This window comes from Notothenia rossii (assembly GCF_949606895.1).
Source record: "Notothenia rossii genome assembly, chromosome: 8".
Lineage (NCBI taxonomy): Eukaryota > Metazoa > Chordata > Actinopteri > Perciformes > Nototheniidae > Notothenia > Notothenia rossii.
In genome coordinates, this window is record NC_136906.1 from 41,356,351 (window position 1) to 41,382,983 (window position 26,633).

General features: G+C 43.4%; 1 protein-coding gene and 1 long non-coding RNA gene across 2 annotated transcripts; one reads left to right on the forward strand and one right to left on the reverse strand.

Annotated features, from left to right (window-relative positions):
- Positions 1-1,142: 1,142 nt before the first annotated feature.
- On the reverse strand, positions 1,143-25,625 carry LOC307016108 (uncharacterized protein). The gene is made up of 7 exons (XM_079645141.1): positions 25,580-25,625; positions 4,669-4,746; positions 3,979-4,038; positions 3,538-3,594; positions 3,237-3,374; positions 2,881-3,129; positions 1,143-1,627 (listed from the first exon to the last, which is right to left on the reverse strand). The coding sequence occupies exons 5-7, from the start codon at positions 3,331-3,333 to the stop codon at positions 1,263-1,265; spliced, it is 711 nt and encodes a 236-aa protein (XP_079501267.1). The 5' UTR covers positions 3,334-3,374; positions 3,538-3,594; positions 3,979-4,038; positions 4,669-4,746; positions 25,580-25,625; the 3' UTR covers positions 1,143-1,262.
- Positions 13,747-15,644, forward strand: LOC307014013. The gene is made up of 3 exons (XR_013801131.1): positions 13,747-13,829; positions 14,116-14,323; positions 14,953-15,644. It is a non-coding gene; the product is annotated as an uncharacterized lncRNA (long non-coding RNA).
- Positions 25,626-26,633: the final 1,008 nt, after the last annotated feature.

The window sequence follows — 26,633 nt, forward strand, 5'->3', positions numbered from 1 at the left end:
TTTGTATACTGTAGGTTATTTTTGTTCTTTTTTAAAACTAAACACATTCGAAACAGAATAAGCATTGATTTATTTTATGTACAGTATAGTTTGGATTATGGGCTGCTAGCACGCATACCTGCAGTGGTGGTAGTAACTAAGTAGATTTAGTCAAGTACTGTACTTATTTTGTGGTACTTAAATATTTCCATTTTCTTCTTTGCTCCAATTCTGCTCCACTACAGTCCAGAGGTAAATGGTGTACTAACACTAAATGTATTTAATACCTTTAGTTACTTTACAGTTGTGGATGAATGGTGGGAAATATAATCAACTTTTAAATCATACTTTAGTTACACCTGGAGTAAATTCACAAGCTACCCTGCAGTATACTACTTTTACTTAAATGTGGGGTAGGTAAGTTTGAGAAACCATCTCGAGATACACTTTTTGGTAACACTTAACGGTAAGGGTACATGAATCATCATGAATTCATGCATGACTGACTTAATGCATGAAAAAGCATGAATTAATTCATGTATTACTCATGTAGTACTTCATGAACTATCAGTAATGTACAGGTATTAATGGTATCTCATGCATGACTTAATGCAGGAACAATACCTTAATTAATGCATCAACTAAGGTATCTCAAACATCATGACTTCTGAGTTATTAATGATGTTCATGTCTTCTTCATATAGATCTGCAGTTAAAGTGTCAGGCCAAAAAACGGACCAGTTACAGCAATTCCAAGTGTTGTAATCATGAGCAACTAGGCATGACTTTGTCATTACTTCATCATGTTTGTGCCCCTTCAAATAAAGTGGTGACCCGGTCGGTCGGTCATAGCAGTGCATGTATTCTGCTGAATTCAAAGTGTTGTAATCATGATTAACTAAGCATGACTTTGTCATTACTTCATCATGTTTGTGCCTCTTCAAATAAAGTGGTGACCTGTTCCATCATTTACACTGATAAATAACATATGATTAATGGTGGTATGAAATAGAATGTATTAAGCAATTCATGGGGTGGGTTGGAGAAATGGTGGTAAGGTCACTGAATTTACACAAAATGTACTGCAGATTTTACAATTTTGTTTATTCAGCAAAAAATACTTTTATTTTGTAAAACAGAATATTAATTGGGTGCCACAGGGAGAGATGGGTGACACCAGAATCACTGGAGTGGGCTGTTATGCACCGGCAGGCCTGCCAAGCACAATTAGCACCATGTGACACAGAACAACAACAGTTTAACCCATCTAGGAATATGGATTTTCATAACACAGAGCTCCGGTTCAAACAAGGAGTTGGGTACTTACTGTAAGCATGAATTCTGTGAATGTCAAGTAAAGATCCATTGTCCTTGTTTTGGAGGATTGCTGAAGCTGTAGGCTCCTGCTCGCAAAAGCCCCTACAGGTTTCAGCAAATCTTTTGATGCTGTCCTTCCTCTTGAAGCTGGACCTCAAGGTTTTGTACAGCTCTGGGTTTACGAAGGCAATTTCAGCAATCGGCGCCTGATACACAATTGTATTGCGATCCACACCAAGCCTGGTGTATGCAACAGCTTTGCTGATGCCTTCCTTTTTTACCATCTCCAGTACCATATTGTACCGGCGAATGGAGTGGTCTGGCGTTTTCACTGGAAGACAATAGAAAGCAGAAAATGAGCTTGATCAAAGTGGCAGAGCTGCACATTGATTCACAATTTCATATTTGCTACATCATCAAACTCTTACATAGTTCAGTCAACTTTAGCAGCCATTTATGCACAGCAAGTACAGTACAAATTGTGCAGAAATGGTAAGAATACAATAGAAAGGTAACTGCACACTGGAGTCAGAGCTCTCTTAAGTTGCATTAGCAATGTTTCAACGCAAAACAAGTCCAACTAAAGAAAACCCTATAGGACCACACTATAACTACCTCCCTGCACTCAAATGACCTCCATAAAATGAAGTGCGGGATCAATGCAGTTAGCAGGGTTCTCATTTTTACATTTTTTCAGGTTTATTCACTTTAATTTAATGAGTTACTACAAAATGATACTCTTGACTGTTATCTGGTAAAAGTGTATGGGAAGCCAGAGCTTGTACAGTATGCTTACCAAAGATGTTTGTTAGAATGACAAATGCCACTTTGTAACAATGTGTAATTAAAAAAGTTAGTGAGGACTGTGTCTTCACGCTTTTCATAAAACACCAGCAGAGTGGGGTGTCTGTCGAGCGGTAAAGGATCCATCTGTTAGCTGACTGCACTATGTGTGCATATAGATGCTAGTGGGAATCAAGTAAATACACAGGCTAGGATCATATGTGTGAGAGGCAAAAGGACACATTCAGTATTTCCATGACGACTGTAATCTTTGAAAGAGAGACTGAGAGGTTTAGATCCAGCTACCATGTCAGACTTCCGACAAACAAACTTTTTCACATCAAACACACCATAAACTGACACAAATTAATCCACGGCTGCCCATTTGGTTCAAGATGTTGTCCCAGGGTCCCCCATCATATAGGATGTTACTTATAGATGGAATTATAGTGAAAATAAATCAATCCCCTTTTTGCAGGTAATGTATTTGTAACAAAATTGACACAACACCTTGACAAGCAAGGCATCTTTCAACTTCTGTGGTAATGGCTTTCACCTGCTTATGGTGAACAGTAGCAAGTACATGTCTCTTAAAAACAATTGCCCTCTGCAGTTGTGTGACTTTTGTAATACTTTGAAATGACAGGCTACTATTGAGGACTTTGTCTGGGATAGGTATAACATGTTTCTGCAATCTCGGTGGGTCTTTCTATGTTATATCAATATTGATTAATTGCTAAGCCAACCTCATTTTGGAGTGACAACTGTATCACTTGAGTTTTTGAAAAAGTCAGTACATACCTCGCAAATGTTTCAGTTTTTTCTTGTCCGATTTGCGCTTGAGCTTGTGCTTAGACTTGGACTTGGACGTGGACTTCTTCTTGGGCTTCTTGTCCTCAGATGATTCAGAACTTGATTCAGACTCGGATGAATCGCTAGATGACGTAAGGTCCGATTCATCCGAGTCCTCTTTCTGCTGTCCAGGTGGTTGATCTCCAGGTGGGATCTTCGTGGCTAGCTCGCCTCCCCTTTCCTTTCTGACTGCAAGAGCTACACAAAACAAATAAAGTAATTATTTCCTAATAACAGCAATTGTTTCATCACAATCAACTTATATGTACATTTCTAAACTTGTAATCTCCTCAAATCATCTTTACCTTCTTTAAGTCTCTCCCTGAGAAATGTACGGTCCTCCGTTAGAATATTAACCCATTCTCTCAAGGTGGCAATCTCCTGATTTTTGCCGTATATCATTAGCTGAGCCTCCTGCAGAGCTGTCTGTAGACTGGGGTCTTCTGAAACAAATGAAGGCCTCATAATTAAATACTGTTACATTTTAAACTTTTGACAATCTCCCTCTCCTTAACCAATAGCAAAATGGCAAATAATCAAAGCAGTATAAAACCACACCTGAGCACTGTTTGAATTAATGTAGCTGGCTGTGAAACAAATGCCTACCGTATTCTTGTGCTTTTTCTGCAGAGGTTCCCGGATGCTCCGACAGAGGTGGAAGCACTGTACATTTTGAATGACAGATAAAAATGACAACTTTAGAGAGATTATATATTTGCTACGGTTGATGTCAGTGTTCTTTTTTTGCCAGTCATGCATGTTTATGTCCAAGTAGCAGCCAAGTCAATGGTACATTTTGGATCGGGAGATATAAGAACCATTACTACAATCACATACAACCTACAATCTTTTTTGTTATTATCAGATAACATTTTATGTTTCGGGATTCATTGTGATCTATAACAACTATTAAGTAGTATTTATCATAAAACATAACACACAATACTGAGAAAAGTCAACATTACATTAAAAAAATTACAGTAAGGGCTGGAGTAAAATATATCTTGCAATACATACAGCACTCACGACATAATAAACCAGAAATACCCTTTTCAGCCCATGGCGATGTATTTGCCCGGTTGTGTGGAGGCTGATGCACAGAAGGGTCTGTGTAGTAATATTAGAGACAATGTATTGTTAGATTATATGACATTTATTTTGAGCACCATACACTGCATTGTTGCATGGTTACTATCATTAATTCATCCTAAGCATAAGCCAATCGTAAAAGTCACAGCTTTTGTTTCTTTTTAATATATAACATATGAGTTGATTTCATTTGGAAACCTGACATAATTTCACAATAGCAATGTCCATCTGATTAAAAGGATGATACTAAAAAATAAATAGTAGTAAATAGTCATTTAGAACAATCTCTTAAAATCCAGTGCTTGTAACAAACCAAACACTGATGACTAAAAGCTGATTGCCCAAAAAAGACAATACAAATTAATACTTAAACTACTCGTAAGATTATATTAAATCAATGTTGATTAATTACAAACAATATACACAATTACAACTTTTTCTTTGACAACTGTTTGTCGTGTGCCACTTACACTTATTCTATTGGAAAAAACTGATTAACAAAACATGTCAGCTCCAAATACTGCTTTAGCAGGTGCAACACATATTGACTTAAAGCAGCATTAATACTTTGAACGTCTAAAATTCAAAGGTAAAGTATTAATCTTATGTCAAATTTGTAAACAACACTGTAGGAGCAATGTAGGATACCTTTTACAGGCGTCTTGGCATTAGCATGTTTTTTCCGCGACTTCCTGTTCTTTTGTTGAGGCTGTTGCACAGACAGGCCTGGATGGAAGATTAGACAAGACAAAGCACAATAATAAGTCACTATCAATATCACATATCATTGTTTATTATTTGTAATGAGTGGGAGTAGGATAGTCAGGATTCCCATGTTCAGAGTCACTGAAGGATGAAATTGACCAAATGTATGTGAAAGTTATAACATCTAAGATATAATTACATTTCAAATTGAGTATTCAACTCAACCATGTAATAATGCTATTTATTACATGGCTTAGTTGAATACTCGATTCTGATTGGTCAATTCAACGTGACACGTTGTTAATCCAGAACAGACAGACCGCTGTCAAGGATTTATTGACCGTTGTTAAGGGAGTAGCATGAAGCTGCAGCGTCGGAGGCTGCACTCCCAGACCCGCACTCACAGGACCCTAGACCAGGGGTATTCAACTAGATTAGGAAGGGGGCCACAATTGTAAAATGTCTTGAAGGCGAGGGCCACAAGACTGACAATGAAAATGAACAAATGCCATTGTTATTGTACAACCAACCATGCAATAATAAATTATTATTATTATTATTGATATTGTTATTATTATTGTAGTAGTAGTAAAATAGGCAACCAAAATAGTAATGTAGGCTACTGTGGCAGATTTGTGGTCTGCTACGGAATATAAGGAGGGAGAGCGAGACGCAGTCGGGTAAACGGATATTTATTTCACACAAGGTTCCCGAGGTGGCTAAAACAGAACAATCCCTCAACGGGCAAATGATAACTGGCAGGGGTCTGGATTCTCGTCCTGGCGTAACGTTCGTCTTTCCGTCTGTCCGCCAGTCTCCTACTGAGAGAACAAAAACACACGTGGTTAAATACCACCGCATTCCTATCATTCTAATCCACTTGACAGCTACGTCAATCCCAGGCAATTAGCCGCTCCGCCCCCTGCTTTACAACCTGCCGCTAAACCACGCCCGCCCCCCCATACCACAGCTACTTTATTCTAATGAATCCATATAGATTTGTGTATTATAACACCAAAATGCTGGGTGGCAACAAATACCAGAAAACAATGCTAGGCCTAGGATAGCAAATGCGATCAGTAAGAGGCAGAGGAGGCCTAGAAGTCCGAGATTAACAAAGATGCAAGCATAGGCAGCGTCCCATCATTACAAAATAAATGAAAATAGAAGCTACCTGACAAATCAGTGTGAGAAGTTGCATTTCCGAGCCATAGCCAGTTTGCTGAATTCAGGTCGGTGCGAGGTCAGAGCAAGCTGCATGCACTGGTTGAGATGTTCATCCGTGAGTCGATTGCGATGTTGATTCTTTATCAAGTTCATTGTCGAAAATCCGGACTCGCATATGTAAGTAGATCCAAACATGGTTAACAGGTAGATAGCCAGTCTCCGGCAGTGATGAAACTGATGAGTAGAATGAGCCCAAAACTCGCACAGTCCCTCTTCTCCGAATTTTGCTTTCAGCACATCAGAGCTCTGAATTTGCACCAACTCCAGCTGGAATGCAGCCTCGTCAATACCGGGCATCACGGCTTTCGCCTCGGCTGGACAGGACCCGGAAACATCGACCGCAAATGGATTGCGCACAAATAAAATAACCTGTTTTGGAATCTTGAAGTCGTTGAATCGCTCTGTGAAGTTTTCAGCCAAGCTTTTCAAAAGTCCCTTCATTCCAGCCATTGCTGCGCTGCTCACGGGGACGTTGCGTAGTGTTGGGAAGTGGATCTTCCTCCCCATTACGTCAGGTAGAAAGAGGTCCAGGTTCACCTGAAACGCACTAACCTTCTCAATGATCTCAGCCACACTTGACCCTCCCCCCTGTAGCTGCAGGTTGAGTGTGTTTAGGTGGCCCATGATGTCGCACAAAAAGGCAATCTGTGCAATGAAATCCGGCTTTTGCATGCGTGCAAGTAGGTCTTTAGCTTTGCTTGATTTCTGGCTTGAGAGGAATTCACTCACCTCCTTTCGCAGTGCAAAGAAACGTTCGAGAACACGTCCTCGGCTCAACCAGCGGACATCGTTATGTTGCAATAGGTCTGAGTATGCGGCTTCCTGCTCTTGAAGCAGCATTTTGAACAGTCGGTGCTGCAGACCTGACGTCGAGCGAATATGATTCACAATTTTTACGACAGTCTCCATTGTTTCTTTCAACTCCCCTGACAATTTCGCACACAGAACTGATTGATGTATGATGCAATGCAGTGTGTTCACTGTGGGATGCTCTGCACATAAGCGAGATGCAAAGCCCCTTTCTTTCCCAATCATGGACGGGCAGCCATCGGTAACGAGAAGGTTGATCTTACCTAGATCCAAACCTTTCTCTTCAAAAAAACTCCAAACTGCAGCGAAAATCACTTCACCTGTAGTGCTGGTTGTCAGTGGTAAAAGGCATAACAACTCCTCTTTATAAACGTAACCATCGAAGTACCTCACAAACAGCGAGAGCTGTGCCGTATCTGTTGCATCGGTCGATTCATCGACAGCGAGTGACATGTACTCTGTCGATTTGAGATCGGCAATTAATGCTGAAAAACAGTCCTCAAACAGTACCTCTACTCTTCGACTTCCCGATGTGTCAGAGAGCGGTACTTGCTTCAAACGGTTCATTATATATTCCTTGTTTTTATCTCCTGCAAAAAGTTCATCCACCATCTCAAGAGTACACTCCTTCACAACTTCAGCGTCAGTGAATGGCTTTCTCTTTTTGGCTAAAGCGAACATCACTCGTAGGGAAGCAGCAGTGGCCTTTTCCTGGGCTGTAGAAGCAGTTGTAAGAATAGTGGTTGATGCAGTGTAAGAAGATTTAAGTATTTCTATTTTACCACGTCTAGCTGTGCTACCAGGCGGGTAAGCAGCATTGAAGTTAGCAGCATGCTTGGTCTCATAGTGGCGCCTCACAATAGCAACCTTGCAGACTGAAACAGTTATTTGACATATTAAACATAAAGGTCTAGGATTGGCGTGCGATGGTAAAATAAATACAAAATCATCAGTCCATTTGGGGTTGAAGTGTCGGTTTTCACCGTCAATTTTCCGCCATTTCTCTCCGCTCATTTTGGATCAGTAACGAGAGTAACGAGATTGACACGATATCGCGATAATTACACGCTGATCAGTCCAATGCAAGATTGCCTTTTAAGAGCTATTGAAGGAGAAATAATTTGGACTCATTTAATTCGGATAACATAATAGCGAACATATATTTACATTTATTTAAATGATTATAAAAATAAATTCTGTAATTAGAATTTGTTTTTAATATATTTTTTTTAATATTTTCTTTTAATATTTTTTTTTTTTATATTTTTTTTATATTGGAATATGGAGTGCGTTCCAGGGGCCACGAGAAAGCTCCCCGCGGGCAGGATTTGGCCCGCGGGCCGCCAGTTGAATATCCCTGCCCTAGACCCTAGTTGTTTTGCAACATCGCCAGGAGCAGGAGACATGAATATGAACGGCAACGCAGAGAGTGTGAGTAATGTGAACTGTTTTTAAAGTTTTATTTGTTTAATATTAATAACAATTCTGGTGTTTTGAAATGAAGTGTGATTAGCTTACATTAACTATGATAGTCTTAAGGCAATACAAACAAACATATGTTAGCTTATGATAGCTTCTTACAGTATTAAAAGGCACACAAAACAATTATTCGTTACCTATAGCTTTCGGCAAAAGTATTATTAGCAAAAGCATTAGCTTCGTTAGCATTTTGATTATTTGTTTAATGAAACTGTAGCGTGATTTTGGCAAGCCCAACTAGGTGTCAATTGGACAGCAATACAAGCAACAAGTGCTAAATGTCATCTGTTAGCCTATGATGCAAAACCAACTGTTAGCCTTTTTGTTTACATGTTGCCATGTTTTGTAATATTGCATGAGGTGTTTTAGTCAGTTATTATGTCGGCCTATTCTGTAGGTTAGAATCTTTCATGTCAGAATCTAACAATTAGGCCTAATTTATGTTTGTCTGTGAAATTATCGGTGTTCACTCCTCTGGGCACTCGCTCCGTGCCAGGCTTGGGGACCTGTTGTTGGTGGCTTGCTCTATTTTGTTAGTTAAAAATAAACAACTGTTATGTTCTTATCCCTCGTTTCGCCTCCCTGCTTTATGTTACAGCCCAGGAGCTGGGTTGTAACACATATGTATGACTGGTATTGGGTTTTTCTACTTTAGTTTCAGCAGATGCAGTACCCCCGACAGAAGCCATCGGCGTGCCCCCGACAGAAGCTATCGCTGACCCGACAGAGGCCCTCATCTAATCGACAACAGCAGATTGAAATTGCATGTTTATCTTTTGCAGCCTGGTGCATAAACACACTTACAGTTGTTTTTCAGTAATCTAGCACCTCTTTAAAGACACATTTAATTTGATTCATTTCGAACGTGTAATACAATAAGAATTATGATACTGTAGAAACATAAGCGGTATCAAATTGATAAACTAAATATTATACTATTATATTATATTACACATTTAACCCCACGCCTTCTCCTTATATAAAATAAATATAATAATAATAATAAAAACATGTGTAACTAAATTAAAAGTTTGTTACTTTTGCATTACAATGTCTACTTTTGCGGTCATCCAATCCGCTAGGTGGCGATGTTGCAAAAACAACTAAGGTCTAGGGTCCTGGGAGTGCGGGTGCAGCCTCCGACGCTGCAGCTTCATTCTATTGTGTTAAGGACGCTCACATTTGCAGAAAGAAGTCGGTTCAATTGAACTGTATACAGTTTGTCCCACTTTTCAAACTGGGACAAGAAAACAGCGGAGAAGTAACAGGGCAGAAACCATCCTTTTTACGCAACGATCCAGACATAGTCATCAAAACATATTCAGTTGCAAGTTACTTTGGCATTAGGGCAGGGATATCTAGATACTTTCCAAGGTTTGACATAAGGAATTGTGCTACTTTTAAAGCAAGCAGCGATGTTTTCAAATCTGTAATCAAAAAAGCTCCGCAAAAACGCTATTGAAGCAGTTCCTGCCACTGCTACCTAGTTCAAACAGTAATGGACTATTTTCTCTTAGCGGATGCATTCATCAATAATAGCCTACTATTTTAAAAATCAATAAAAATATTTTCTAAATCCATAAAAGCATTTCAATAATTATTGGGAGTTGTGTCGTTATTTTGTTGAGAATGTGGCCACATGTAATAAGCGGGACAGCCTGCTTATTACATGGCCACATGTAATAAGCAGGCTTCGCGTCGGGTGTTTTTTCCCCATAATGACCACCTCGCTGCACATTATCCCTTACGTAATTGATGGCTGCCAGGCATTACAAAGACATGACAATAACCTTTTATAGCTAACATTAGCCTTTAACACAGGGGTGGGGAACCTTTTTCCTCTCAAGGACCATTTCAATTTTTACAACATCCTTCAAGGGCCGTACAAATTATTGAACTCAACGTTTGCTTAAAAAACTAAAATCACAGCCCATTCATTTCGCCTTTCTTTCATGCTGTGCAAAGAAAAAGCAACCTCTTAATCCAGATATTTGACCATGACCCGCGCATTCATGCACCGTGGTATGACCACCAAAACAGAAAGATATGGACACAAGATGTGTGCAAATGTATTTAGTTTCATATCCATGTGGATTTTTTTTAAATGTTGAAGTTAAAAGCATCAATATGGTGCACTTTGAGAGTAAAATTAATAGATCTATGGATACATCTCTCAACACCCAAATGAAACAGAACTCTAAGCAGATTTTGTAACTGTTTACTTTATTTTTTATTTTTTTATAACTATAATGATCATATAAAGATGTGCCTTTATCTCACTGGTTGGAGAAAAAGCTTCTTATATTCGTTAGCATAGCTATCTAACCAGATGCTAATAACAACAAAGTTATTGACTGTATGATCAGTATGACAGATGAACTGATTGCCATTGGGCTTTCAATTAAAGGCATAGCCACGCAAAAACTGCGGCATGTGTACGTCTCCTTATGGGTATTGCAATTTGTGAAGTCACGGCCCTGAGCCGCGTTCTGGTGCTCTCCGTTAGAACTACACCCCTGTCAGACGAGATATATACCACGTGATGACACGTTAGGCTCGTGTTGTGTTCAAGGACCCTGACCTTGGCCAGGAAAAACAGGCACTCGCTTGTTTAATTATTTTGCGGTCTAGATTTCTTGAATTTTTTGCGCGTGATTTCTTGAATTTTTTGCGTGTGTTTGTAAATTACCTCGAGGGCCGTATACGGCCCGGAGGCCGGAGGTTGCCCACCCCTTCTTTAACAGAACCACGTTAACAATTAGCATTCATTTACTGAAAGCTAGCCACGCTGTTAAGATAGCTAGCTTGTACTTGCTAACGTTAAGTTATTTATCGATTTTTTTGCGGTAGGAATGTACATGTAAGTCGCCAAATTCTCAATATTAAAATGTTCTACATACCAACAATTTCATCTGTCTCATACTGGGCCTCTCAACACTTCCTCTTGCCTCTTCGCAGAGCTAACGATTCCATGCTGCTTTCTCCGGTCTTGCCTCCACGTGTGTTCGCGGGTTGCGCATGTGCCTCCTCCTCCTTCCCACTGTCCTCCTCGGTGTCTGGTGCAATCGGCAGAACGGTGGAAGTTTTTTTTGTTCCGTGGTACATGTCAAAGCGGAGTTCTGGTGGAACCTGGATTTCCAATGTGTTATCCCAGGATGATACCACTGTCAGAGAACAGGGCACTCCAAATTGTTTTATATCATTAAGAACCTTAATGATGTTTTTGTTAGGAAGCATGATGCCTTCAAGTCACTTCGTAGGAGGAGGAAACAAAAAAAAGCGCTCCCAAAAGGTCATCCTATCTGCATGACCCTGACATCGCAGGCTTTACGTTACTGATACTTGCAGAGCTTCAACAATAGACCAGCAAACATGACCTTGGCAAGTCAAATAGTGTCTTTAACTGAAGGAAAGCCAACTAAAAGGAGGACAGCCAAGTTAATGAAATGGCTACAGAAAAAAAAACATCTGAAGAAAAAAAAAAGATGCAGATTATGTCAAAACGCAATGAAGCTGAAGAAGAAACACAACTCAACAGATGTCTATAGATGGTATGTATTAACCAGTGGCAAGCCGTCAGGGGTAAGATATTTTACAAAATAATATTTAAAAACATTAAACATTTTTTTTTTGTTAAGTATGTTTCTTGTTATATTTTTCATTAGTTTTACCAAAATAACTTGATTTAATTGTAGTCAAAATAACATTTCCAAATAAATAAATCCTTCTAAATCTGCCTATTTAGTTTCTGTTTGAATGTGAAGGGTTCAATTAAAGAAGGTAGTATCTGCGAGTTACTGGGTGTTTCTCAAGCGAGTACGCTTGCTTGGTAGCACATTTTTGCCGAGCATCTTGCTTCAGAAGCGAGTCAAGAATACTTCCTGGCATTCAGAAAAAAAGAGTGGAACAGGCTAGCAAGTGTGCAGGTGTGCGTCATATGAGAGGCCCCGCCTTACATCTTCCGCCACAGATTTGGGGAAATGTGTCCGTCCGGGGATTTTAAGACCGCGGAGTCTACTCATGTGCAGCCTCGATATTTCTCCAAACGGAGTACGCTGGGCTCGGTAGATTTCCAAGTATGCTGGAGATTGGAACAGTACTTCGGCGGCACTCGATGACGTAGTATGCTTGAAATAGTGGCTCGGTAGCAGCTTCACTCGCGATTGAGAAACACCCACTGTGAAGACAGGAGCTGATTGACATCCCTATGAAGTCACAGAGGTATTCCCTAATTTAATTCAAAATACCTTTGTGTTGTGTTGCCACACGGACCCTTTAGTGGGGACACTTAGCTCTAGCTTGGCTTTACTTATTAAAGCGTACCGTAAGGGCGGTTACTATTTGGTTCACTTGTTTAATTTACAACTTTTTTTGGGGGGGGCAAGCACAGTTAGTATATATTTATAAAAGGGAGAAGTTAAATCAAGCAATCTGATGTTTCTTAGCCGTGATAATGAGTGTATATCCCGGGTATAATTGTAGTTACTTTTCACAAGTCAGTATCCCTCCGCGTCTGAGAAAAGCTACAACAGTTACGTCCGTTACGAAAATAACTAACTAACAAAGCTTAAGATGAAAACATTTAAGGTTAACTTCGACCTCCGGGATGGCCTAACTATGGAGGAGTGGATTGAGAAGTGCCTCTCTCCAGAAAAAACCCCCACCTAAACGACGAGAATGCTGTCTGTCTAATATGTTCGCTAGCTGTTATTGTTGTTGCATAGCAACCACTTCGCACTATGTTTTAAATTGTGTATTATAGAATGATCACACCAGTGACATTTTTTTTTTGACTTGTAAAATCATCTTTTAAATTGACAAACATCATGTGTAATTCGTGGCAAAATTCTAATGGGATTGAAAGATAATCTTTCTCTCTCCATTGACTTCAATGCATAACTTTTCCGAAATAAGGTACCATGGAGCTCCCCCGGAAGGGGAGGGACTTTGCCTCTCTATATATATACTAACAGTGCTTTCCCTTCTATGTCAATGGATGTTATACTGCCTCCTAGTGGTAACATATGCATCGTAGCTATGCATAAAGCCCGATCATTACAAAAGGTTATTGGACATTTTCCATGGTTACATGGTTTTGAAAGTCCAGTAGGCAACGTTCTTACTAATGGCACCCACACATCCCCACACAAGTCCATGCGTATAGTTAACTGATGAGTTCAGGCACATTTTGTACATGCAGTCAGTTCAGATTTCATAAAGTATTTGAAATCGATTAAATATTTTGTTGCTTAGCAGTCACACAATGGTTATAGATTGATGGCCAAAAAAAAGAAAATGTTACACATTTTAAAGGAAAACTATAACACAATAAAGTATGCAAAAGTTGAAACACTTAGGCTATTGGACACATTATAATTGTGAACACTTGTTTACACAATAGCCAAACTACATAGGCTACTGTATATAGTATTTAACTGTATTATAGAAGGTTAACTGTTTTATTTTTGGTCCAGGGTATGCGGACATAAGAGCCACAGGGGAAGAAAAACAACCAAAACAATCAGAACTGGATCTATCTTTGAGAACTCAAGATGCAGTTTAATTTCATGGATGAAATTCTTCTACAGGTAATCCAGATCATACATTCAGATCAGCCATACCATCATAGATTTTACTGGGATTGTACTGCAATCCAATATTAAAAAGTCTGTATCATGACTGCATTTAGGAGTCTTTATGGCTCTAAGATGTGATAGCAGTGAGTGGAGGGTGCACAAGAACCCCTATAGTGCTTTCTGTTTATTTAATGAGTGAAGGTGGTAACCAACCACTGCATTTTTTTTAGTCTGTATAATTCCTATGTTGTGATTACACAAAACATTTAATAAAAAGGTAAATTGTCTTCCTTGTCAGCTTTTCACAAGGCTTGCGAATGAGGCAGGTTGATATGAAGACAGATGGCATAGCAAAAAGCTCAACAACTCTCTCAAAGATGGCATCCTGTGCAAGAAAAGTCTGCAGACATGCAATGAGGCGACACAAAAAAAGGACTGGACAACGCCTAGGAGATGAAAAGGAGATTGTTGTCATTGAGGAGAGCAACTTTCGCCATAAACGAAAGGTAGACAGTTCGGCAAAAAGATTAAGGCTAAAGTATCTGGTATGTCATTAAAAAGTCATAGTATATTATTCCATACATTTTATCAGAAAGGCATAATATAGTATGCCATAAAAATCTGTCATCTTGGAACAGTAGCATTTCACCAAAGCCCAAACTGAAACTTATAATTCTACATTTTGGTTCAAGCTAGCAGGTGTTTGTAGTAGTGCTTGTGAGGCTTAAAGTCCTACTTTTTAACCCTATTCCTTGGAAAAAACGCCCAAAAGAACCCAAAATGAATCAGGAATAGCTCCTCAACGATAAAGATGCATATATCTGGTCTCACTTTAAAGGTAAGAAGCTAAGGAATATGAATCAATTGTTAGTAAACTAAACTATATTACCATGACAGAGAAAATGGAGAGGCAATGAAGGAAAAAATAAGATTTTCATCCTTGCCTGGTATAAAAAAATCTAAGTTTCAAAGGCAAGTGATTAGCTACTCTTTGTGTTAGGAATTTACATGCAAGTGATACTTTTCCGTCGCCAAATTAGTGATAAATAAAAATAGTTTACTCATGACAACAAGCTGTATAACTAAAACAGACATTTTAATGGTGAAGTTTTAATGAGACTTTTTGTATTTACAGTATGGTCGTGGGAGAATAGTCAACACTTGGAGTCGAAGAAAGTGTGTTTTTGGAATGCTTGGAGTGAAAGGAAAAGTTCAAAGACCTATATTGAAGCTGGTGAAGAGGAGGTCCCGCAACCATCTACTTCCGTTGGTGGTGAAGCATGTGCGCCCTGGGACAGTAATGATTAGTGATGAGTGGGGGGCGTATAGGGGTGCTCTCACCAATTTGGGCTATTCACACTTCACTGTGAACCGTTCAAAGTGGTTTGTTGATCCTGTTACTGGAGCTCACACTCAGCATATAGAGAGGGCATGGTTAACATACAAATCAATAATTTGGCGGCTTAGGGGAAACCGAACTGAGAAACTTTTGAAAGAACATCTTGCAGTTATAGAGTGGACTTACTGGCTTGGAAACAGGCATAAGGAAGGACCTCTCGGCCGTTTACTGAAGGACATTCGGGTCATGTTTCCCTGATTGAACCACCAAGAGCTCACTGACTTCAGATATGAAGAAGATGGATGTTTTGCGAGCAGGAGCCTACAGCTTCAGCAATCCTCCAAAACAAGGACAATGGATCTTTACTTGACATTCACAGAATTCACACTTAAGTACCCAACTCCTTGTTTGAACCGGAGCTCTGTGTTATGAAAATCGATATTCCTAGATGGGTTAAACTGTTGTTGTTCTGTGTCACATGGTGCTAATTGTGCTTGGCAGGCCTGCCGGTGCATAACAGCCCACTCCAGTGATTCTGGTGTCACCCATATCTCCCTGTGGCACTCTTCAATATTCTGTTTTACAAAATAAAAGTATTTTTTGCTGAATAAACAACATTGTAAAATCTGCAGTATATTTTGTGTAAATTCAGTGACCTTACTACAATTTCTCCAACCCACCCCATGAATTGCTTAATACATTCTATGTCATACCATCATTAATCATATGTTATTTATCAGTGTAAACGATGGAACAGGTCATCACTTTATTTGAAGGGGCACAAACATGATGAAGTAATGACAAAGTCATGCTTTTATTTATCATGATTACAACACTTTGAATTCAACAGAATACATGCACTGCTATGACCGACCGACCGGGTCACCATTTTATTTGAAGGGGCACAAACATGATGGGAGTCTGCAGGGGGTCTGCAGTTCGGTGGACTAAGGATTTGCACCACTGCTTTTTGCAGATGATGTGGTTCTGATGGCTTCATCGGTCTGCGACCTTCAGCACTCACTGGATCGGTTCGCAACCGAGTGTGAAGCGGCTGGGATGAGGATCAGCACCTCCAAATCTGAGGCCATGGTTCTCAGCAGGAAACCGATGGACTGTCCACTCCAAGTAGGGAATGAGTCCTTACCCCAAGTGAAGGAGTTCAAGTATCTCGGGGTCTTGTTCTTGAGTGAGGGAACAATGGAGCGTGAGATGGGTTGGAGAATCGGAGCAGTGGGAGCGGTACTGCAGTCTCTTTACCGCACTGTTGTGACGAAAAGGGAGCTGAGCCAGAAGGCAAAGCTCTCTGTCTACCGGGCCATTTTTGTTCCTACCCTCACCTATGGTCATGAAGGATGGGTCATGACCGAAAGAACGATATCGCGGGTACAAGCGGCCGAGATGGGTTTTCTCCGCAGGGTGGCTGGTGTCTCCCTTAGGGATAAGGTGAGAAGTTCGGTCATCCGGGAGGGACTCGGAGTTGAACCGCTCCTCCTTCGCGTCGAAAGGAGCCAGTTGAGGTGGTTCGGGCACCTAGTTAGGATGCCACCTGGGCGCCTCCCTAGGGAGGTGTTCCAGGCACGTCCAGCTGGGAAGAGACCAAGGGGTAGACCTAGAACCAGATGGAGGGATTATATCTCTTCTCTGGCCTGGGAGCGCCTTGGGATCCCCCAGTCAGAGCTGGTTGATGTGGCCAGGGAAAAGAAAGTTTGGGGCTCTTCGCTGGAACTGCTACCTCCACGACCCGACCACGGATAAGCGGGAGAAGATGGATGGATGGACAAACATGATGAAGTAATGACAAAGTCATGCCTAGTTGCTCATGATTACAACACTTGGAATTGCTGTGACTGGTCCGTTTTTTGGCCTGACACTTTAACTGCAGATCTATATGAAGAAGACATGAACATCATTAATAACTCAGAAGTCAGTATGATTGAGATACCTTAGTTGATGCATTAATTAAGGTATTGTTCCTGCATTAAGTCATGCAGGAGATACCATTAATACCTGTACATTACTGAGAGTTCATGAAGTACTACATGAGTACTACATGAATTAATTCATGCTTTTTCATGCATTAAGTCATGCATGAATTCATGATGATTCATGTACCCTTACCGTAAAGTGTTACCCACTTTTTGTTATATTCCATGGAATTCTCTTAACATCCTGATAGCAATGAATATCTTAATTGCTTTGACAAAAAATCCATAAAAAAATGTCATCTGTGGAAGCCGTAGTACTGTCAAAAGCACGACCAATCATTTTAGCCGGCCCGGCTAAAATAACTGGATGGCCTACCTGCCTGTCAGCCTTCCATCTGTGCACAAACTTATCTCGTGCCCTCATTGGTCATGTGCACGTTCGTGTGTGTTGGAGGAGGGGCTCTGTAACGCAGCGTCCACACGGCAGTATGCGTTGAAGCTCGACCCACAACCAAGCGAGCAACAATGCAGTTTGGCAAAGCGTGGCGTCACCCCATTCGAAGTCAATGGGCAGAAGCGTTGAAGCTTCAACGCACGCCGCCGTGTGGACGGGCAGTAACGGCCCCTACACACGGCGGCGTGGGTTGTCGCTTGCCGGCGGGGGGTGCTGAAACTCGACCACCAACCAATCACATGAATCTCCCGCCCCAGACACACAAGCACGCGGTTTGATTGGCTAGAGCTTGTACTGGCATATGATTTGATTGGCTGACGCCTCCGTCGAGGCGGCAAAAGTAGAACATTTCTCTACTTTTGCAGCGAGCACCGCGAGAGAAGCTACGCTTTGCTCACACAATGCAGTTCGGCGAATCGTGACGTCAGCCCATTCAAAGTGAATGGGCAGAAGCGTTGAAGCGGCAACGCACGCCGCCGTGTGTAGGGGCCGTAAGGAAGCAGCAGATTTCTTCCGGCTGTTTTCAAATTCAAGCGCACTCGAGCTGGTTTCTCCAAAATTACCTACCCCACCTTTAAGTACTTGATCTGAGTACTTCTTCCACCTTACACGTAATCGGGTCAACAGAACTCTGAGTTAAGGAAGTTGAAAATGGTGCATTTCTCCGTATGAATATGATGCCTTTTGGCCAGCTGATGGAAAGATTGCCTGTGTTTCCGCGTTTATGCAAAAATACTTATGGCAAACGAGCATTGACCACATCTAGCCTTGTACATTGTCACTTTTGAACGCTCTGTTCTCCGGCAGATCTCTGTGTGCACAGTGCTGCAGCGAGTCTGTGAGCGAGTCTGTGAGCGAGATGCCCCGCCCCCCGCACAGAGAGAGAGAGAGAAAGAGAGATCTCCCCACCAACCACCTTAGATGTCAAGGGAGATGTATGCCTCATGATACTTTGTTGATTTGGGAATTATCGCTGAAAGGCTTATCGCTGAAAGGCTTATTGCTGAAAGGCTTGTCGTGGGCGCGTCCGCTTTTCTTTTATCTGCAGGTTGAGTTAAAAATTTGATAGATTTTACGAGCAAAAAATGTTTGTTTACAACTTCTCCCCAAGCTTCACGCTCCCCCCCCCCAGGTTGGGAACCACTGTGCTAGACGATCACCAGTCATTAGGATACATCCAGAAGTTGCTGACATATTTAAATAAAAAATGACAACCAGCTCGTGGAGCCAGATAAAAAGTCAGGTGATCACCAAGATTATTAGTTTCATCACAAATGTCTGGAAATAATGTTACTTGACCAAATGTCTTGGTGATGTCTTAGTCTGGACTATAGTGTCCAACTTCCCCACAGTGCAATTCATAGACGCCTGCAACTAAATTGCCATAACACATGACATTAATTGAACTACTGAAAAACCATTTTAAAGTTGAGATTGAAGGAAGTGAGAAAAGTCTCCTTGAATGGAATGTGGAAATGTTCCTCTAAATAAACGGTGAATATCTTTGTCCACAGGGTAACCAGGACACACCGGCACCCCCGGACCTATCCATGGCTCAGGCTTACCCATCAGCCCAATTTGCCCCCCCTCCCCAGAACAGCATCCCAGAGTTCAAAGCTTCACACCTCCATCCACACTCCCACCCGCAGGCCTCCGTCAGCGACCACCCCCTAAACATGTACCAGTCCTTGCAGAGCCACGAGGGGCCGAGCGGCCCGGACCCCGGCAGCCACAGCGTTCCCGGCAACGCCACAGTAAGGCATCATGGGAGAGGTGGGGTTTAAGTCAACTATAGCTCACTGAAAAGCTGACATGTTGACTTTAATTAAATATATTATAATAATAATAATAATAATAATAATAATAATAATAATAATAATACATTTTATTTATATAGCGCTTTTCACAACTCAAAGACGCTTTACAGTATGAGGGAGGGTAGACAAACAAGGGCAGGCAAACAAATAAATACAGCAAAATAAAATAAACCAAAAAAAAGGCAGTCAAGAGGAAGTTGATTGAGAGGGGGGGCGGGCTTATGGGTAGACAGAGTTGAAAAGATGTGTTTTGAGGCGGGACTGAAAGACTGTGAGGGACCCAGAGTCACGGAGATCTTGGGGGAGGGAATTCCAGAGCCTAGGAGCTGCCACTGAGAAGGCTCTGTCCCCAAAGCTCCCGAGTGTGGATGTGGGAATGGATAGGAGTCCGGCTGCGGTGGATCTGAGGGACCGTGGGGGTTGATAAGGAGTGAGATAAGGGGGGGCCAGATGGTGGAGTGCTTTGTAGGTGAGGACCAGAATGTTGTAGTTGATGCGATGGGAGACAGGAAGCCAGTGGAGGTCTTTGAGGACTGGGCTGATGTGAAGCCATGATTTGGTATGCGTGAGGAGACGTGCAGCTGCATTTTGAACGTGTTGGAGTCTGTTGAGGGATGCAGTGCTGATGCCGCAAAGTAGTGAGTTGCAGTAGTCGAGGCGGGAGGAAATGAAGGCATGGATTAGTCGTTCGGCTGCGGGGCGGGTGAGAGAGGGTAGGATTTTTCCAATATTGAGGAGGTGGAAAAATAAGGTTTTGACGGTTTGGTGGATGTGAGGTTCGAGGCAGAGGGAGGGGCCAAAGATTATAACAAGGTGGCGTGCCTGATTGGAGGGGGAAACAATGGTGCCATTGATGGTGAGTGTTATGTTAGTGACCTTGCTGAGGGTGGATTTGGAGCCGATTAGGAGGAGTTCTGTTTTGTTGCTTTTCAGTTTGAGGAGGTTATGTTGCATCCAAGTTTTAATAGCTGTCAGACAGGAATCGATGTGGGTAAGGGGGGGGGGGGGGGGGGGGTGTTATGGAGGGATTTGGTGCTGAGGTAGATCTGAGTGTCACCAGCATAGCAGTGGAAGTCCAGGTTGAAGTGGCGGAGTATCTGACCGAGGGGGAGGATGTAAAAGATGAAGAGGAGGGGGCCAAGTACTGATCCTTGAGGAACGCCTTGGGTGACTGAGGCTGTGGCAGAGGAGTGGTTGGGGAGGGAGATGAAGTGGGATCGTTCAGTGAGGTAGGACTGGAGCCATCTGAGTGCAATACCTTCAATACCAATGTCCCTGAGTCGGGTAAGCAGGATGGTGTGGCTCACGGTATCGAAGGCTGCACTCAGTTCGAGGAGGATGAGATTATTGAGGGAACCAGTTTCAGCAGAGGTGTACTGTGGTGATTGTGATTGTGTGTGATATGTGGTGATATTATGTCAACAGATTTCACACAACTGTATTGGGTTAGTTGAAAGCAATAATATTACATTTAAGTAAGTTCAACTTCAAATATTATTGCTTTCAACTAACCTAAGAAAGTGAGCTCAATGTTTCAGTTTTTTCATTGCTGGGCTTTAGAGTGTATTGACCATTATGTACTGTATATAATTAGTTAAATTTTTACATGCAATGGAGTTATATAAAATAGTTCAGAACAGTTTGTACTATTTATGTTCTTTTTTAAATACCCGATCAAAATCATAACCTAACTTTAACCAAGCTTTACACTATCTTATAACACAGAAAAACAAATGTCAAACCTGTCAGTGCCCTCTAGCAAACATTCCATCCACATGTGCCCTGACCCTATACCAGCGCGTGCCTGCTGTAAAAGGCAGGTGCACGGGCTCTCACTTCCACTAACTCTGAGCCTGGCTCCCGAGCAGCACGTTCTCCCCGGCAGTCCGCCAGCAGATGAAAAACACCCACCTCTCCGCCTCTTCCGAGGGACGAGGGAACCGCGCGGGGGGGTCTGCTGGAGGTTCCTGCCGGGTGCTCCGTACTGCGTTTCACCGGGACCTGGCTCGAAAAACTCGGAACTCTGACTCCAGTGCGGTGTGGCGGTCTCGCCCTGGCCGTCCACCGTGCGCCTCCGGGTACCTGACTCCCCTGCCTCCTCCGGGGGCAGGTGCGAGGGGTTCAATGCCTCCTCCCCCCGCTGCGGCGAAAGCCGGAGCGGGACGGAGCGCCCGGAGCGCCCGGAGGTACTGTTACCCCCACGTTTTGTACCCAAAACTGTCTTGTGAGTTCGTGGCAGAACCATGAAACAAAAAACAATCAATGTATCGGACCCATCGCCAGTCGCGTTGGTGCGGAGGTGGGACCATTTTAACCAGGTGGTAACCCAAGTCCTCCCCTTGGTCCGTGTTCCCTGCATTGAAGCATCGGACCCATGGTTGCAATCAGCAGTTGGCTAACGCATATAAACGGGGAAACAGAAAACCATTTAAATAGAATTCATTGTGTGTTTTTTTGGAAGGATGTTGACCGAATGCCCGGTGTGCAGCCTCCGCTATCTGGCTTTGAATAAGCACCTTAAGCACAAACATGCAGTGCGGAACCTGGATGAAAGAGGCATCATTCTTAAAATGGCCAGTGGTAGAATAAATGTTCGGACCAAACCCTGTCCCATCACAGGGTGTTCGTATGCTGGGAGGAAACTACACCGTCATGTAACTCGTGACCACCCTGAGTTCTCCCGAGATGAGGCACATCAGGTCATGGCAAGGCTGAAGCATAGTGTGGCCCTGCAGTTGCTCCATGACCTCCGAGAGACTAATCCCATCATTGGAATGGCTACATCATTGGATATAGACAATGAGGAGGAATACCCGGTGCACCCTCCACCCTTCTCCCCACATACCGAGTGTGACGAAGAGGACTGCATGCAGGTGAGGCTGGACAATGTGGCATTGAGGGCTCAGAAGGATGCCCTCATTGATGAGGTGAAGACCCTGCGCTCCAGGCTAAAACAGGGTCTAAAACCCAGAAAGCAGAATGCCACTGCTGCTCTGCTTGAGGAAGACGAAGAATGTATACGATTTAAGGGCGTAGCAATCCCAAGTACCCCCGACATAAACTCAGTAGCCTCCGGCAGCAATACCCCTCTCAAGACCCCGGTGAAGACTGTCATGCGGTCCATAGAAGCCTCTGCGAGTGAGACCCCCCTCAAGTCTGTGATGCGGTCCCCAGAAGCCTCCGGAAGCAAGACCCCGGTGAAGACTGTCATGCGGTCCGACAAAGCCTCCGGTAGTGAGACCCCGGTGAAGACTGTCATGCGGTCCCCAGAAGCCTCCGGAAGCAAGACCCCGGTGAAGACTGTCATGCGGTCCGACAAAGCCTCCGGTAGAGAGACCCCTCTCAAGTCTGTGATGCGGTCCCCAGAAGCCTCCGGAAGCAAGACCCCAGTGAAGACTGTCATGTGGTCCCCAGAAGCCTCCGGTAGTGAGACCCCAGTGAAGACTGTCATGCGGTCCATAGAAGCCTCTGCGAGTGAGATCCCTCTCAAGTCTGTGATGCGGTCCCCAGAAGCCTCCGGAAGCAAGACCCCGATGCAGACTGTCATGCGGTCCGTAGAAGCCTCCTGTAGTGAGACCCCTGTATGCCAGAAGACCCGTGCGTCTGTCTCCAATAAGCTGAAAGCTAATCTGGCTAAGGACTGGCCCTCTTCCCAAAATCAATGGTGCACTGGGAAGGGACTGCGGAATACCATGCGTGAAATCACGTTGCCTAAAAGCATGGAGACGTACATTCAGACATACAGAGGTCATTGTGAGGGTCTTGCACCGACAGTAAAACGGAAAGAGAATTGTATGTCCAATGTCAGCCGGATAAAGAACTTCATAGTATTCATGTCCCATGGTTTTGACCGGCTGTCAGACTGGCTGTTTCTAAAAGACACAAAGAGGGTCCGTGGCTGGAGCAAGTATATTTCAGAGTCGGGCCGGACAGTCACAACATCGCTGTTGTTCCTGAAGACTGTGAACCATTTCCTGAGGTACTTGTCTGCATCAAAGCTCCGGGGGTGCAGGCTCACCCAGTCTGATATGACCAACATCATCAGAGAGGTGAAAGCCAACATTAACGATTTGAAAAAGTCTGTCACTCTCCACCAGTTTAAGGTGAAGAGGGACAAGCTGGATCGTCTGCCGAGCCAGGCGGAGCTTCTCGCCGCCATGGCGGCCGCTGAGAAGCGCATCCCTGATCTCCTTGACCTGATGGCTAGCAATCCGACCTCAATCACCCAGTACCTGCTATATGGCTATCTAACCCTCCATTGGAGCCTCCTGTATGGCCACCGTCCGGGTGTGTATGCCAACATGACCAACACGGAGGTCTTTGAGGCGGACAGAAGGGGCACTGCTGAGGGCTACATCATCCACGTGCAGGATCACAAGACTGCCAAGACATTTGGTGAAGCACAGCTGGTGCTTACAATAAAGGAGTTTAGCTGGGTCATGCGGTGGATGGGGATAAAAGAGGGCTTGTCGGGTCCTCAGAATGAATTCTTCCTTTTCACATCGGGGAAGCAGGCTTCCAAGAACCTGAACGCTCACTTGAAGAGGGCTTGGGCTGATGCTGGGCTAGAAACAGCCGTCACCTTCACCATCTTGCGCACTGCCCTGGCTGACAATATCAAGCATCACCAAGATCCAGAAAGCAGGTCGATTCTGGCTAGGTTTATGTGCCACGACGTAAGCACTGCAGACCGGTTCTACGCGAATACGCCTGGAATAAAGGAGGCATTGAAGATCCGCTCCATGTTCAGGGCGGCGGCAGCAGCTGCAGCAGCATCATCATCAGAAGGAGGTCTACCACCGTCAGCTACCTCCGAAGAGGATTCAGGGGCGGAGAGCAGCGATACCTCTTCTTCAGGACCGATTGGTACTCCTGATGAGGGGAAAGGGGCCGTGGACTCAACCTTTTTTCCCCGGTGCACTGTACAAGTTAGACGGCTAATATGGCCCCCAGGCCCCTGTTAATCATGTTGTTATTATGTTTATTTTGTATACTGTTTTTGTAAAAGTGGTGTGATAATTAAATAAAAAAAAAAAAAAAAACATTAGTATAACCTTGAAGGTTCCCAGGGGCAAATACAGTGCCTGTCATTTTGCAGGATATAATTTAACATGTAACCTCTCCTGGAAATGGACATACTCTGTGCATTTCCAGGAGAGGTTCCATGTTAAATTATATCCTGCAATATCCTCCAAAGAAGGGGTGGTAGTGTCATGAATAAGGCCGAATATGTATGCCCATGTGCGGACGGTAAAGCACCGCAAAATCCACCCCTTTAGGGTAACCAGGGGCATGAAGTTCTGTAGGGTGTGAACATCTGGGTTTAGTCCGAGTGAGAAGTGCTCGAGCGTGGGAGGATGTGTAATGCAGAGGAGGGTAACAAAAGGTGTGTGCAGGAGCAGGGAGAAAAGAGAAAATAAAAAGACTCAAAGTGTTCCACCTTCCAGCAGCAGCAGCAGCGGGCCCGCTCTGTCCGTGGTGCTGAACACCTGCCTGTCTATGTGGAGTACAAAAACAAACAAAGACAAACACCTTTAAGGTCACCAGGGGCGTGAGGTTCTGGTTCTGGCGGTGTGCATGGAGGGGTTTAGTCCGAGTGAGGAGTGCTCGAGCGTGGGAGGATGTGTAAGGCAGAGGAGGGGAACAAAAAAAACGAATACAAATAAGTTAAAGTGTGAACCTCCAGCAGGGCAGGTGCTGCTGCTGCTGCTGCTGCTGCTGCTGCTGCTGCTGCTGCTGCTGCTGCTGCTGCTGCTGCTGCTGCTGTGAAGGAGGACGAATATTGATGCTTGTGTTCGGACGGTAAAGCACCGCAAAATCCACCCCCCCTTAAAGGTGACCAGGGGCATGAGATTCTGCAGGGTGTGAACATCTGGGTTTAGTCCGTGGGGGAGTGCTTAAGTCCGGGGGCCCGGGGTCTCACGGTGCACGAGGTTATGGAAGTGCCACTGTTGCCGGAGGTCCTTAGTCCGTCCTTTGGGGCTCTGTCAGGGGCTACAGAGAGGTGGTTTTCCCGGTCCCTCTCCTGGAGGTATGAAATAACCTGAGCTCCATGTGAGGGAGCCGTGCTGGAGCTGCTTAGTCCGTCCTTTGGTGGTCTGTGAGGGGCTAATGAGAGGTGTTTTCCCCGGTCTATTTGATGGAAGTCTGACACGAGCAGAGTGTGCATGCTTTGAAACTAATCCACCCACACTTAGCATGCTATTTTAGGGTATAAATCGTACCTTGTCACCATGCACTGTGCTCCCTGGGACGACGCGCCCTCCTGTGGGGACACATGAGAACTGCACTCAAATCACTTTGTGCTTTTTAAACAGTTTAACATATTTTTTTCCACATTTAAAAAACGCTTTCTGCCCTGGAAATCATTTCTAATCATTATTACCATTATGGAGGGGCTGCAGGAACACTTTCCCTGCCTTGCAAACATTTATTCCTGGTTCAAATAATCAATTTGTTCCGCCTGCTTTGCGTCAGCACCTCTGCGGCTGTCGGATTAACACAGATGAATGCACTTTTAACACTCACGCAGCCAGAATTCCTGCTCTTTTCCTGGGTTACAAAGTGAGGTGACGCAGCCTGTCCTCTGAGTCTCCCCGCCTCTCATAGACTTATTTCTGGGTAAAAAAAGCCATGTGCTCCGCCCCCTGGATCTCTGCATGTGTGTGTGTGCCTGTGAGTCTGTGGCTACTGTCCACATGCCCGCATTAGGAGGCACTATTTTCGGATACATTTTCTCATTTTCACCACTTTTCATGTTTTTATTATGTATATTGTTATATTATTATTATTATTATTATTGTATATATGTATACTGTGTATACTGTTTTTGTAAAAATCATGTGATTATTAAATAAATAATAAAACATGAATAAAACCTTGAAGTTTCCCAGGGGCAAATACAGTGCCAGGTGTCAGACTATTTAAACAATGTTTACCCAGGATTCCGACACCTTCCCTGGCTTGTAAAATGCGGTGATGCGCCCTGGAGGTATCAGACTATTTTAAACAACTTTTCCCCGCCTTTCAAACACTTGTTCCTGGCTTATAGCCTGTCATTTTGCAGGATATAATTTAACATGGAACCTCTCCCAGGGGCAAATACAGTGCCAGGTGTCAGACTATTTAAACAATGTTTACCCAGGATTCCGACACCTTCCCTGGCTTGTAAAATGCGGTGATGCGCCCTGGAGGTATCAGACTATTTTAAACAACTTTTCCCCGCCTTTCAAACACTTGTTCCTGGCTTATAGCCTGTCATTTTGCAGGATATAATTT

What these genes read in the sequence shown, in the direction of transcription:
- LOC307016108 (XM_079645141.1), bottom strand. Translation starts at nt 3,333, where the DNA reads ATGATATACGGCAAAAATCAGGAGATTGCCACCTTGAGAGAATGGGTT. An exon ending in CAGGGAGAGACTTAAAGAAG is followed by an intron (nt 3,130 to 3,236) that starts GTAAAGATGATT and finishes TGTTTTGTGTAG; the next exon opens with CTCTTGCAGTCAGAAAGGAA. An exon ending in AAAACTGAAACATTTGCGAG is followed by an intron (nt 1,628 to 2,880) that starts GTATGTACTGAC and finishes ATTGTCTTCCAG; the next exon opens with TGAAAACGCCAGACCACTCC.